At 51.2% G+C, this 13,292-nt stretch overlaps 6 protein-coding genes across 6 annotated transcripts; 3 read left to right on the top strand and 3 right to left on the bottom strand.

Moving 5' to 3' along the window:
• Nucleotides 1-248: 248 nt before the first annotated feature.
• On the bottom strand, nucleotides 249-922 carry EDD37DRAFT_655869 (Mago nashi protein; the record flags this gene model as incomplete). Its single annotated transcript, XM_062818792.1, has 5 exons — nucleotides 249-263; nucleotides 315-440; nucleotides 496-647; nucleotides 700-795; nucleotides 847-922. 5 exons carry the CDS (start codon nucleotides 920-922, stop codon nucleotides 249-251), a joined length of 465 nt encoding a protein of 154 aa, XP_062676255.1.
• Nucleotides 923-1,798: 876 nt separating this feature from the next.
• On the bottom strand, nucleotides 1,799-3,049 carry EDD37DRAFT_557840 (Alpha/Beta hydrolase protein; the record flags this gene model as incomplete). The annotated part of the gene is made up of 2 exons (XM_062813724.1): nucleotides 1,799-2,286; nucleotides 2,335-3,049. Coding segments are annotated over 2 exons (1,203 nt in total), but the record flags the coding sequence as incomplete, so codon positions are not given.
• A 485-nt stretch (nucleotides 3,050-3,534) lies between these two features.
• On the bottom strand, nucleotides 3,535-5,469 carry EDD37DRAFT_646083 (Alpha/Beta hydrolase protein; the record flags this gene model as incomplete). The annotated part of the gene is made up of 4 exons (XM_062817698.1): nucleotides 3,535-4,653; nucleotides 4,712-5,027; nucleotides 5,090-5,220; nucleotides 5,275-5,469. The coding sequence occupies 4 exons, from the start codon at nucleotides 5,467-5,469 to the stop codon at nucleotides 3,535-3,537; spliced, it is 1,761 nt and encodes a 586-aa protein (XP_062676253.1).
• A 646-nt stretch (nucleotides 5,470-6,115) lies between these two features.
• Nucleotides 6,116-7,599, top strand: EDD37DRAFT_619341 (Choloylglycine hydrolase). Its single transcript, XM_062815859.1, has 2 exons — nucleotides 6,116-7,089; nucleotides 7,175-7,599. Exons 1-2 carry the CDS (start codon nucleotides 6,293-6,295, stop codon nucleotides 7,437-7,439), a joined length of 1,062 nt encoding a protein of 353 aa, XP_062676252.1. The 5' UTR covers nucleotides 6,116-6,292; the 3' UTR covers nucleotides 7,440-7,599.
• A 147-nt stretch (nucleotides 7,600-7,746) lies between these two features.
• On the top strand, nucleotides 7,747-11,239 carry EDD37DRAFT_102034 (adaptin N terminal region-domain-containing protein). Its single transcript, XM_062809104.1, has 3 exons — nucleotides 7,747-8,289; nucleotides 8,343-10,777; nucleotides 10,833-11,239. The coding sequence occupies exons 1-3, from the start codon at nucleotides 7,985-7,987 to the stop codon at nucleotides 10,970-10,972; spliced, it is 2,880 nt and encodes a 959-aa protein (XP_062676251.1). The 5' UTR covers nucleotides 7,747-7,984; the 3' UTR covers nucleotides 10,973-11,239.
• Nucleotides 11,240-11,268: 29 nt separating this feature from the next.
• On the top strand, nucleotides 11,269-13,292 carry EDD37DRAFT_102024 (uncharacterized protein). Its single transcript, XM_062809103.1, has one exon. The coding sequence runs from the start codon at nucleotides 11,506-11,508 to the stop codon at nucleotides 13,039-13,041; it is 1,536 nt and encodes a 511-aa protein (XP_062676250.1). The 5' UTR covers nucleotides 11,269-11,505; the 3' UTR covers nucleotides 13,042-13,292.

Here is a 13,292-nt window from a genome sequence, read left to right as displayed (position 1 = left end):
CTCGTAGGCACTGTCCACAACGCATGTTCTTCGACATCCAGTGATCTTGACGTGTCTTCCTAATGACCACAGTTTGAACATCACCGAAGACATTCTCCAACGGCCGAAGCGTCCCTTAACACGCTTGGGGTGCTCCCGTCGCCGCAATTTCGGTAGCATAACCTTGAAGGAGTCGCCATCAAAGGAAGCGTGGAAGTCGTGGTCATCCTATTCCATCCTCGATATAAATGCACGGTGGGTAGTACAGTTTAGATTGGCTTGATCTAAAGCATACGCTGTCAGCATTTTGTGTCTTTGCACAATGATGAACATACCTTGAAATGAAGCGAAATCAATGAAAACACCAAGGCCTTGAGATCCTGCACCAGGTAGTAAAACACGCGAAGCCCTTCTGGGTCGGCCGAGTCCGTAACATCGCCCAGAGAGCCAATCTTTGCTGTCTACACATAGTCAATGCTTTGACTCTCGTCGCCTTTGAACCTTGCCGCAACTCACCTCGAATTGGATGTGGTCGCTTCCAAGCCTTATCTCCAGCTCTTGTCTTCCATCCTTGTTCTTCTGCGGCCATCGGGAGTCATCTTCCTTCATGATTTCGCTGTCCTTAATGATGCGCTTGATTTCGGAAATGAGGAGGGCGCTGACACACACTGTGTCCATGTCAATATAGCTCTTGCGTTGGCTTTGTGGTGAGGTACACACTCTCTTTACGAATGAGCGAGTCGTTGCGGTAATTGGAATTGTTGGCATATCTGGCTGTCGCGCTTCGACCGTCACCGATAGTGCGAAAGTCGAATTCTTTTTGAGGGTCAGTAATGATCTCCTTTACAGATCGACATCTCGCCTTACCTAGAAACTCATGGCCAAATCTGCCGGAGTGGCCTGAACTGCGCCGGGTCAGTATTTCTCGTGGAGAAAAGAACATGTTCCGTACTAGTAGCGCACATAGAACTGCTCATTGCTGTTCGCCATAACGGCAGCGTCGCGATGGGCGTCCAAAGGAGTGTCGGTCAACTTGCGGAGTGCAGTTACTGAGAAACTGTGATCAAGGCGAACCTTGTGAACATTTGCAGTGCCCGGCACGTCGTGCATGGCCTCTTCCCCGCCAAGGCTGTGGATAATTTTCGGGACGAGGCTGAAATGGACTTCTCATTCTTCGCCATACTCAATCCCGCCTGTGCTTTGACACTATTTTATGATGGGAAATATGATAACATTGCTCAAACTACTGCTCATACCAAATACCTGGTATCTATGTTTGAATCTGCTGGTAAAAGTCCACCGAGTTGATGAATGCACACCGTGTCAACAGCTGACCCTCTATCCCGCTTCCATCCCGCGTGGTCTCGTTCAGTACATGTTGTCCCGCACTCGGTCCTCCAATGACCCTGACACTTGCCTGCTGCACCGCCTGGCCTTTGACCGCCGCGCCAGTCTTGTTGAAAGCCTGCGTCCAGTCTGCGAGTGTGATATTAGCATGTCCACTGGGATTACCCGTTGCCGCGAAGTGCGCCCAGCTCCCGGACATCCTAGTTTGAACAACTTGTTGTGCGGCGGTAATGCCGAGACCAAGGTTGGCATCATTGAACACAAAGGGTACATCTGATACATGGATCACGCCCTCAAACGATGCGTTGTACAGCTGCAGGAGAGCATCAAAAGTGGTCGCATTGAGCTCGTAAAGGTAGCTTTGCGAACCGTACTGCGCGACGTGGTAGGCAACATCGATTGCCGGGCATGCGAAATTGACGTCCCGCCAGATCGCAGCCCCTTGCAGGAAGTACGGAGTGATATTGACGGCCGCAGCGGTTGCTTCGAAGTCGTTGATCGGGTACAGCGAGATCAACGTACTCAGCGTTGTAGCATTCAAGTGCGGGTAAGAATTGTTGACCAAGGCACGCACATCACTGGAACTGTTCAGCGTTGGGCTTGTGAAGATGCTTCCGTCATTGTAATTCCATCCAGAGATGACAGAGATGTTCTTGTGGAATTGTCCGGTTCGCAGCAGAGTAGATGGAGCAGCGGGAATAAAGTCTCCATCGATTACTGGGAAGAAAATATCCTGAGACAACTCGCTGGCCGTTGTGTTTTCGTACTGGAGGACAGCACTCAGTAGCTGGGTCATTGGGAGCTGACGAAGGCAATTGAGTACTTCTGTGCTGTTGGTGTCGGAGCACCCGGCTAGCTGAGCGACTGTCGTGGTGCTGTTAAGTGTGAAGTTGCCAGAAACCCCTGGATCAGCTGCTGAAGAGCCAGACTCCATGATGCCACGCTGAAATGGAACAGAGCCTATGCCCACGTTAGGGTGTATTGCGAATCGATTGTCTGAAAGCTCACCTTGTCCGCCATAAGCAGTCATTTGCAGCCCGACACCTGTGCCACCATCGCTCTCGCCGAAGAGTGTGACCTCCTTGGGATTGCCGCCGAAAGTGGCGATATTGCTTTGAATCCATTCGAGGGCGAGTCGCTGGTCGAGAAGACCTGAATTGAGAGATTTTTCGGCACGAACGGCTGGGCTGTTTGCGAAGCCAAAGATGTTCACACGATAATTCATGGAGACGAATATCAGAGGTGTGTCCTTGGCCGCGGCTCCCAAAACAAGTGCTGTTGGATCATACAGCGAGTAGTTCGTGGATCCGGTCTCGTCGGATCCACCATAGATCCATACCAGGACTGGTAGATTGGCATTCTCCTTGGTGCCTGCAGGTCTTGCAATCCTCAGATTCAAGCAGTCTTCAGACAAGTCGTAGACCCCTTCGTTCACGCTGATGCCTGCGAGACTCTCTAGAGTGTTTTGAGGACATGACGCACCAACAGCAGTGGCCTGGACGGTTGTTCCGTTGAAATATGCGAAAGCCTGGGGATGTTTGAATCTGTTGGCACCTGAGGTGTCCTGGCCATATTTGATGCCTTGGAAGTTCTCCACACCGTTATACTTATAGCCGATGAAGGTCAGATTGTGCACATTGTCATGAGCAGTCACTGGAGACTGAGCTGTCGCAGATGCAGTAAGGAACGCGGTAACAAGCGAAGACCAGATGAGCACCTTCATATTTTCGACAAGACAACCGCTGACCATTTCACCAAACTGCGATGAGTTGAGGGCATGGCGGGCAATTTATTCCCCAGTTCAGGCTGCATGAACAGGGTATTCCATGACTGACGTCGCCTTTCCCAAAGGGCAATGCATTTTTCCACTGGATCAGTATGCGTGGCAGTGTGGCTGCTGCCAACGCAAGTAGGGTGAGGTTGGTCTACCGCACGGCGACCTCGTGAAGGCTGCCCAAAAGGGAATGGACTTCAGAGAGTCTTATTTGTCAGTGGAGGTTGACAGATTGATTGTGGAGTGCAGGCACCAATAATGTGTAGAGTACCCTCGTGCGCCTTGTCACAAAGAGGACGCCTCAGGCCCCCTTGTACACACTCCATCCTGGATGGAGCTTATGATGCCGACATACTTTCTTCGCGGTCGTATACACGCTTTGGCCTGAAGCCAGGCTACGATTAAAACTGCAATAGAACCTCATAACGTCAATATTACCCTAACTCCGCTGGAGAAACATAAAGTGTCTTCTGGCACCAGTCGCATCGTGAATTCGCTTGAGGGTCGACTTTCAAAGCGCCCAGTCCGGTCCCGTTCAACATCGTCAGAACGGATGCATTGGTGCCGTAGGTCGGGAACCAAGGATTGCCTGATGTCTCGGGGCCATTGTTCGGCGATCCAGTTATGACAAAGCTGGAAATATAGTCTTGAAGCGTGAGAGCGACCTTTTCGTTGACGAAATACCCTTCCCCCGTCAGGCTACCATTGCCGTTGTAGAAGGTATAGCCAAGATCATCCGCATGAATGGCTGGAGGCACGGCGAACAGATACTTGAAGACGTTCTTGGACGCGAGAGCGGGTAGTGCTTGAGGCAAGTAACGTGTATTGCATAGAAAGCAGCCCTCTGCCGTCGTCTCGGCGGACCTCAATGTCTGTGTCGTATAGTTGTACTTCCCAGAAAGGTCGTTAGGGTAAAGGCTTGTGGCGATGTAATTGATGATCGCCTCGCTCGCCTTGGGGAAGAACTGGCGTATATTGTACCGATACTCCGCGTCACTTGTGAGGAAAGGAGAGTTGAAAAGCACTCCTTCATTAAAGTTCGTGCCCATCATTATAGCATTCAAAGATTTGGCGAACCGTCCTTGGGATACCAGCTTGCCTGGCATATCGGGCACGAATGTACCATCGACAACTGGACCAAATGTATATGTGCCGTAAGAGGATTGCCCAACGATGACGCTGTTGACGAGTGCAAGTTCGGCAAAGGACAGACCGCGAAGATCTTCAATAGTTTGAATTGGCTTGTTCGTCAATGCAGACGCATTTGTCAAAGCGTATTCGATCAAGGATTTCTGAAAGCCCGGATTGCCGTTCGGTAGCCACCCAGGGCTCTGGAGAACGGCTTGCTGGAAAGGGACATTGCCAACACCTCCAAAAGCCGTGATCTGATGCATAACAGCCCCTCCACCGGCCGACTCTCCCATGATCGTCACTCTGGACGGATCTCCGCCAAATAGATGAATGTATCTCTGCACCCATTCGAGCGCAAGGCGTTGATCCAGTAGTCCAACATTCGAATCCCCCCGGCCGGTAATGTTGGCCGGAAGGAAGCCCTGAGCCACATATATAAGTAAGTGACAATCGAGATGACATAGCTGATGGCAAACTTACAAAAAGCCCAACTCGATAATTCATGGCAACGTATATGAAACCTTTTCCATCGTTCAATTGAGATCTCGTCACGAGCCCGGCGGGTGGTTGCTCGTGCTTGTAACCTGCAGAAAAGCCGCCCCCATCTATCCAGACCAAGACAGGAGCACCTTTCTGCGTGGAAGTCGACCTTTTTCTTCCCCAGGAGTCAACTTGGGCTTTGGAGTTGAAGATTGTCGACGGGACCAGGACGTCCAGGAAAAGGCAATCCTCAGTTTCTTCGGCATTGAGCGGAGGAATCTCGGAGATGTTGATTGTGGAGGCTGAAGCTGAGATGCTGGAACCCCTTGAGCAATTCTCATGCCATCATATAACCAGATTGGATGAGTCTGAGGACACCTCGTCGCAGTCTGACCATTGTTCAATGTGCGATTCACCGAGCTTGGTGGTTGAGGTGCTTTGAACCTCGATGCACCAGTGATCACATCTCCATAGCGAATGTTTGAAAAGTTGTAGTAGGCACCCTTCTCCTATGCACATTCAGTACGGACAATCTCTAAGATCGTGGTGGAAGTATGACTTACATTGATCGCTGCTTCATGGACCGCGTACTCGAGGTCCACCACAGGCGACTTTCCCGATGTTACCAACGCTTGCACGATGGCAGCTGCTCCAAGAAGTAAAACGAGTAAATTCCAGCCTTTTGAAATAAAGCTCACAGCCTCCTCGTTTGCAGGAGTCTCTGATACCTTCTGACCCTGGCTGCTTTCTTCTGTCATGGGATGTTGTCTTAGATTGCGACCTGCACACAAAATAATGAACGACGAGACACAGCTATTACGTCGATAGTGCTGCAACCACAAAAGCACACAGTGTTGACAGGACGCTGTTCACGCGGAGCACCGTTGTCTCAGTGGTGCAAAACTCGATCTAAATTTGGAAAGCGCTCGTCTGAAAGAAAGAGTCGTGGCGTTCGAGGACGACCATACTAAGGACATAGTCCTGTCGATGGTGAATGCCTCTGGGCCGTATGCCGTATGCCGTATTGCATGTTCTGGCCACTGCATTGTAACGTCGATTTGATGTCAATAGCGTGGAGCAGACCTCCATAAAGTAAGACGATGCTCGTTGGATGATCCGTGCGCCATCCAGACCCTTTGGCAACCAGTGTTCGTGACAAACGCACGTGCAGTTGTTTGTTGATAGCGCTAAGGAAGTTCCGAACTTACCACATCCTTTTGAGGCTCTGGATGTCCTGAGCCAGCAGCATGCAATTGACAGAGTTCGCCTCCATAGATCTGACAGGACCCTGCTCCATTTCTGACCATATCCGATCCAGATTTAGACTTAGATCTCAGACGGACCGTTCTACATGCTCCGACCGTGCGTTTCATAATACCTCAGCCAGAGATCAATCCTCAAAAAGGCTAATAATGATAGTGTGAGAGTGAATACGACAGCACAGGAAAATCTCATTGCATCGCATGCTCGTGCCTGTTGGATTGCTGATATAAAGGAAGCTCGCCGCGTCTCGTAAATACTTCGCCTGTGGCGTCAAGGTAAGACTGTCCTTTAGCTTCAGCAACATATCTGCCCACCACCATGTTCGGCCCTCTCGCCCAGGTTTCTTTCGTTTTACCTCTTCTTTTCTCCGATGTGTTCGCTTGTTCCAGGGTCACCTACAATAGCGGTTCTTCGGATGGCAACCGCATCGTCATTGGCCGATCAATGGATTGGCTGACACCGACGAACTCGAGCATTTTCGCTTTCCCTGCTGGTCTTCAGCGCAACGGTTCGGCTGGCAACAATTCCGCGTCATGGACAAGCAAGTATGGATCAGTCATCACCACGGCGTACAATATTTCAACCTGCGACGGAATGAATACCCAAGGATTGGTCGCAAACCTTCTTTACCTTGCTGATGGAGACTATGGTCCACGGAATACATCACAACAAGCCATGTCCCTTGCTATCTGGCCTCAGTATTTCCTGGATCAGTATGCCACGGTTGCGGAAGCGGCCAACGATCTCTTCGACGCAAGCGGCGAGCCAAAATTCCAAGTCCGCACCATGGCTCTGATCCCGGGTGTACCAACTCTGATGCACTTATCTTTGAGCGACGCCACTGGTGACAACCTCATCCTTGAGTGGCTGAATGGATCATTAGTCACTCACCACGGAACACAGTACAAGGTGATGACGAATGAGCCCGATTATGACCAGCAGTTGGCAATCAACGAGTACTGGTCAACCATCGCCAACTTTTCTCTCCCGGGTACGGACCGACCGGCAGATCGTTTTGCACGTCTTGCGCATTATGTGGATGTTGCACCGGGTGCTACAGAGGAGGTGACTGCTTTGGCGACCACAGCTGGAATGATTCGCGCTGTGAGCGTACCGTACGTATTCCCCTTTTGGTACCATTGGAGCAGAGTCTTCAAGTTTCCCCTGATCCAGCGCATGCAGCTTTCTAACGACTCATAGAATGGAGCCAATCAATATCGACACCCCAAATATTACTCCCACACTTTGGCGAACATATGCCGACACAAAGGAGCTCGTATATTATTATGAGAGTGCAACAGATGGTAAGATGTTTTGGGTGGAACTCTCAAAACTGAACTTGACCACGGGCGGCCAGACGAGGGACTTGCCTTTGCTGGGCATCAACTGGACTGATAGAGTGGGCGACATGACCGGTCAATTTCAGAAGGCCACACCATTCACGTATCTGGAGGCCAATTCATAGACATATTCACTTCTTTATGTCGGATAGATTGAATGATAAAGTTTTGGTCCATAACATTCCTGGTGATGCAGGTCCCCTTAGTCCTTCTCTTTGCGCTGTCGGATAATCAGAGTGTGGTGACGACCTGGGTGAACCTCTGACGTGAGAAAGTTGAGGTGGCATGAAGAGGAGTTTGAAGTGAATGAAAGCCTGCGATAGCTATCCCCTGATAACATTGAACCCCCACAATATCACGTGCAACGCGTGTCGCCAAGGTTGCTCCATATGGCATTTTGGACACTTCTCCGAGTCCCCTGGACGTCGCGCTCCGGTAGTGATTTTGGCGTTGCTGTCCTGTTGAACGTTGTCTTTTGAGCCTCACCCGAACTCTTACCTTGTCCCTCGCAAGCTTCTGTGACCATCTGGACACGGTCGGCCTCCAGACAATGTGCTGATCCTACTGTCATACCACCCTTCCATTCCCTGCGCATTTCACGGGTACTACTTGACCGCTCGAACCAGTCCGAGATTCTCCTGCTTGGGCCGGAGGGCCATCTTCAGCAACCATGGCGACCTTTCTGGACAACTCGTACAGCTTGGTCCACCTGGACAACACAGCCGACCAGCCCAGTCAACAGGACCTCAAGAACCAGTTAGAAAAGGGCACAGATGAGTCCAAGATGGATACCATGCGGAGGATATTGACCATAATGCTCAATGGTGATCCTATGCCCAATCTTCTGATGCACATTATCCGCTTCGTCATGCCCGCAAAGAGCAAGGCCCTGAAGAAGTTATTATATTTCTACTACGAATTATGCCCGAAACACGACGCCAGTGGAAAACTGAAGCAGGAGATGATTCTGGTGTGGTATGGCGGGCATCCCTCCCACGAGAGAAGAACAACAAACTGACCGCAGTTAGTAATGGTATTCGAAATGACCTGCAGCATCCGAATGAATTCGTACGAGGAAACACACTTCGATTCCTGTCCAAGCTCCGCGAACCCGAACTCATCGAACCTCTCCTGTCCGCCGCGCAGACCTGCCTCGATCACCGACATGCCTATGTGAGAAAGAACGCGGTATGGGCTTTGGCCTCCGTATATCAGCATGCTCAACACCTTATTCCGGACGCCCCTGAGATGCTTCATACCTTTCTTGCAGGCGAGAGCGATACGACCTGCAAGCGCAATGCGTTTGCTGCATTGATGAGCATCAGCCACGAAAAGGCTCTGGAATATCTCACTGGCGTGCTGGATGGGGTGGTAAATGCTGATGAACTGCTGCAACTGGTTGAACTTGAGTTCATAAGGAAAGATGCTGTGCAGAACCAAGCCAACAAAGCGCGATACTTGAGGCTGATATTCGATCTGCTGGAAGCCAACACGAGCACTGTGGTATACGAAGCCGCGACCTCTCTCACGGCGCTCACAAGCAATCCTGTGGCAGTAAAGGCTGCTGCAGGGAAACTGATTGAACTAAGCATCAAAGAGGCAGACAACAACGTTAAGCTCATCGTGCTTGATCGAGTTGATCAGCTACGGAAACGCAATGAAGGTGTTCTAGATGACCTCACGATGGAGATACTGCGTGTGCTTTCGAGTCCCGACCTTGACGTGCGACGTAAGGCGCTCGGCATCGCATTAGAGATGGTGTCCAGCAAAAACGTGCAGGAAGTCGTAATGCTGCTCAAGAAAGAACTAAGCAAGACGGTTAGTGAGCAATACGAGAAGAACTCGGAGTATCGACAACTCTTGATCCAGTCGATCCATCAGTGCGCCATCAAGTTCTCTGAAATTGCCGCCAGCGTTGTCGATGTATTGATGGACTTTATCCAAGACTTCAACAACAGCTCTGCAGTGGACGTTATCTCGTTTGTCAAAGAAGTGGTGGAAAAGTTTCCCAACCTTCGATCGTCAATCGTGGAAAGATTGGTCTCTACACTTGGCGAAGTCCGCGCCGGCAAAGTGTACCGCGGGTCGTTGTGGGTCATCGGCGAGTACTCGTTGCAAGAGAACGATATCAAGGAAGCTTGGAAACGCATCCGGGCCAGTCTTGGAGAGATTCCTATTCTGGCATCCGAACAACGACTACTCGACGAACAATCGCACGATGGTGAAGACGCTGAACCGAAAGAACAGGTCAACGGCCACGCAACCAAGGCACCAACCAGCGGATCTAGAAAGGTTCTGGCCGACGGCACATATGCTACTGAGTCGGCGCTGACGAGCGACTCTGCTGCAAAGGCTCGACTGGAAGCGGTCAAAGCAGCTCAGAAGCCACCATTGAGGCAGCTGATTCTTGACGGCGATTACTATCTGGGCACTGTACTCTCATCAACACTCACCAAGTTGGTCATGCGCCATTCCGAAATCTCTTCCGACCAAGCGCGGACGAATGCCCTACGTGCCGAGGCTATGTTGATTATGATATCGATCATTCGCGTTGGACAATCACATTTCGTCAAAGCACCAATCGATGAGGATTCTGTCGATAGAATAATGTCTTGTGTGAGGGCTTTGGCAGAATTCACAGAACGAAAGGAGCTCGAAACATCCTTCCTTGACGATACCAGAAAAGCCTTCCGAGCGATGGTCCAAGTCGAGGAGAAGAAACGTGCAGCCAAGGAGGCTGTGGAGAAGGCGAAGACAGCAATTCAGGTGGATGATGTCTTCACGATACGGCAACTGGCTAAGAAGAGCGCCAGCGACGGAACAGATGATATGGAAATCGACCTGGAGAAGGCTACAGGTGGAGACACGTCTTTCGAAGACTTGTCGTCCAAACTTAGCCGCGTTGTGCAGTTGACTGGCTTCTCAGACCCGGTGTATGCAGAAGCATATGTCAAGGTTCACCAGTTCGACATCATTCTTGACGTCCTCTTGGTAAATCAAACGAGAGAGACACTTCAAAACCTATCGGTGGAGTTTGCGACATTAGGAGATCTAAAGGTGGTGGAAAGACCGACCACGCATAATCTTGGTCCGCAGGATTTCCTCAATGTGCAGTCGACAATCAAAGTGTCAAGCACCGACACAGGTGTCATATTCGGCAACATCGTCTATGACTCGCCATCAGGCACGGACACTCATGTCGTTATCCTGAACGATATCCATGCCGACATCATGGACTACATACAGCCAGCAACCTGCTCCGAAACGGCTTTCCGAACGATGTGGACCGAATTCGAATGGGAGAATAAGGTCAACATCAATAGCAAGGCGACCGAAAAGACACTCCGCGAGTTCCTGGTTCAGTTGATGAAGAGTACTAATATGACTTGTTTGACTCCTGATGCCGGATTGAAGGGCGATTGTCAATTTCTAAGCGCCAATCTCTATGCTCGGAGTGTGTTTGGTAAGTCATGTGTCTTTCGGTCGCGGCAAAGAGCAAGAAAGCTGACTACTCATAGGCGAGGACGCATTGGCGAATTTGAGTATAGAAAAGACGGCAGACAACTCGATTGTAGGATTTATCCGAATCCGTTCACGGTCGCAAGGCCTGGCGTTGAGTTTGGGATCGCTCAAGGGTTTGAAGGCTGGGACATATTAGAGAAAACCCTGGTTCAACAGACGACTGAGTGGTGGTATGCAAAAGGTCTGGCGCTCTAAAAGTTCTGCAAGATCAGACAACAAGAGGACAATATATGTCCATAGTCGCATGTCAGGCTGAACGATATGATAGTGGACGAAAGAACATGGATCGAGGTTGGAATGAGGCTAGGGGGCCATGGATTTGGGTCCCTAGGCTGCCTTGGCCGCGGTTCCCAAGCCTGAAATAGGTGGCATATCATCACCAGTCGAATCCACCACTTCAAATTAAACATTCTCCGATGAATCTCGCATCTTGATCTTGATCCCAGCCATCTCATTCTGCCAACACCACCAACTTCGAGTCCCAAGATGATGAACTCGCACTGCCACGTTTCTGTCGCTGACTTCAGATCAGAATCATTTTCATGTCGTACTAATTTCTTCACCCTTTTCCATGTACAAATGTTACTATCGTCTTCCACTCGCATGATCCCATAGGCCTCCCATCGAAGCGCATGCTACGCAGCACTTGTCCCATCTCCAGTCCTTCCCATGGCACCATGGCTGCGCCTGGCAGCGCTGCCTACCTCCCTTCTCATCTTCATCGGCACTTTTCCCGTACCAGCATCGTGCCAGGTTGCGTACGGGCACTACAACCTACCACCCGACGCGAAATACTATCCGGAGGATGAGATGCGGCTCAAGCGGAGTATTGACATCCAGCAAAAGTTACAACATACATCCGTGGCAGGAGTGAGAAAGATGAGCGATGATCCTGGACAGAAATTTCACCTCGAGTACTGGGGTTTTGAGCCAGAAGAGAGCGAGCTGAACAAGTATTCGAGTTGGACGAATGCGAGCCTGTACACCTCGTTCGATCATCCCGTCCGGGTACATACACATCACCAGGAACGCAGATATCCGCGACTCCCGGGCTGGCATCTGTTTGAGAAACGGGCCTTCCAATGTCCTACGGGGACTTCAGCGTGCACGTCCATAGACCGGCCAAACAGCTGCTGCTCGACGGGCTCGACATGTCAGATCGTAACAGACACCGGGCTCGGGGATGTCGGCTGCTGCCCGTCGGGAGAGGTCTGTGCAGGCTCTCTTTCAACGTGCGAGTCGGGCTACACTTCGTGTCCAAACAACCCAGGAGCGGGCTGCTGCATACCAGGCTATGCATGCTACGACGTCGGATGCGTTCAGACGTCTACTGCGACCGTATCAACGTTGCTATCTGCCTCGACGACAACAGTCACATCCTACACGACAATCACACCGTCCGGGTCAAGTACAACTACCACATCGACCTCAACGACAACAACCACTTCGACGACGTCAACACAGAGCGCGTCCACCCTGTCACCTCAAGTTCTGACCGTAACCAGAACAGTCACCGTGACTTCCACGCCCAATGTCCTGGCTTGCTCGACCGGTTACCGGTCTTGTCCAGCGTCCCTCGGCGGAGGCTGCTGCCCAACAGACCGGTCGTGCGGTTCAGCAAATTGTCCTGCTTCCACCACCAGCTCTTCCGCAACAGCAGCTCCGCCGGTCCGCCCAACGACGCTGACAACAATCGACCAAACAACCACGACAACACTGTCCGTCAGCTCTGATACGACTGCACCCTCGACTTCTCGAACGACCACGACCGCAAGCAGTAGCACCAGTGTCAGCGGGTGTCCTACGGGCTTCTACGCCTGCAGCGCCTATTATCAGGGCGGCTGCTGCCAGACCGGCCGCAATTGCGACACAACGTCCTGTCCTGCAAGCGCAAGCACTACGGTCATCAGCACCGACGGTGTGACTGTCGTGGCGCCAACGGGCAGCGGGATCACGGGAGTATCCACCGCCTTAACTGGCTCTTGTGCGAAAGGGTGGTCTACATGCGCCGCGGATCTAGGTGGAGGATGCTGTCCGTCGGGCTATCAATGCGGAGTGACCAGCTGCGCGGCGACTGCCTCTGGAGGTTCTGGCACGGGCAAGGAGGCGCCTAGTGCTGCGACGAGGAGCGTGCATACGGATTCTTTGGTGCTAGCGTTGGCATTTTCAGCGAGCTTGGTGATGTGCATAATTCTTGCATTGTGAATAGATTAGCATTCAGGGCCATACAGCCTCGACCGAATTTATGAGAACATGTGGCTAATTTGATTTGTTCTTTGATTTTGTTAGGCCAGGATGTGCTATCTCAGGCCAAGTCACAGTGGCTCCTTGCTATCTCGCCGTCGCAATGCAACTTCGATGCCGGCAACCCAAAATGATCACCCATAAGATCTCAAATCATCATGAGATAACACCAGCGACACGCAATGACCTTTTCAATCCCCCTTCTTCCGCGT

The sequence above is a fragment of the Exophiala viscosa genome (genome assembly GCF_022695815.1).
Source record: "Exophiala viscosa unplaced genomic scaffold EDD37scaffold_1, whole genome shotgun sequence".
Classification (NCBI taxonomy): Eukaryota; Fungi; Ascomycota; class Eurotiomycetes; order Chaetothyriales; family Herpotrichiellaceae; genus Exophiala; species Exophiala viscosa.
Note: the sequence above shows the minus strand (reverse complement) of the source record. Positions and strands in the feature narration are given on the sequence as shown.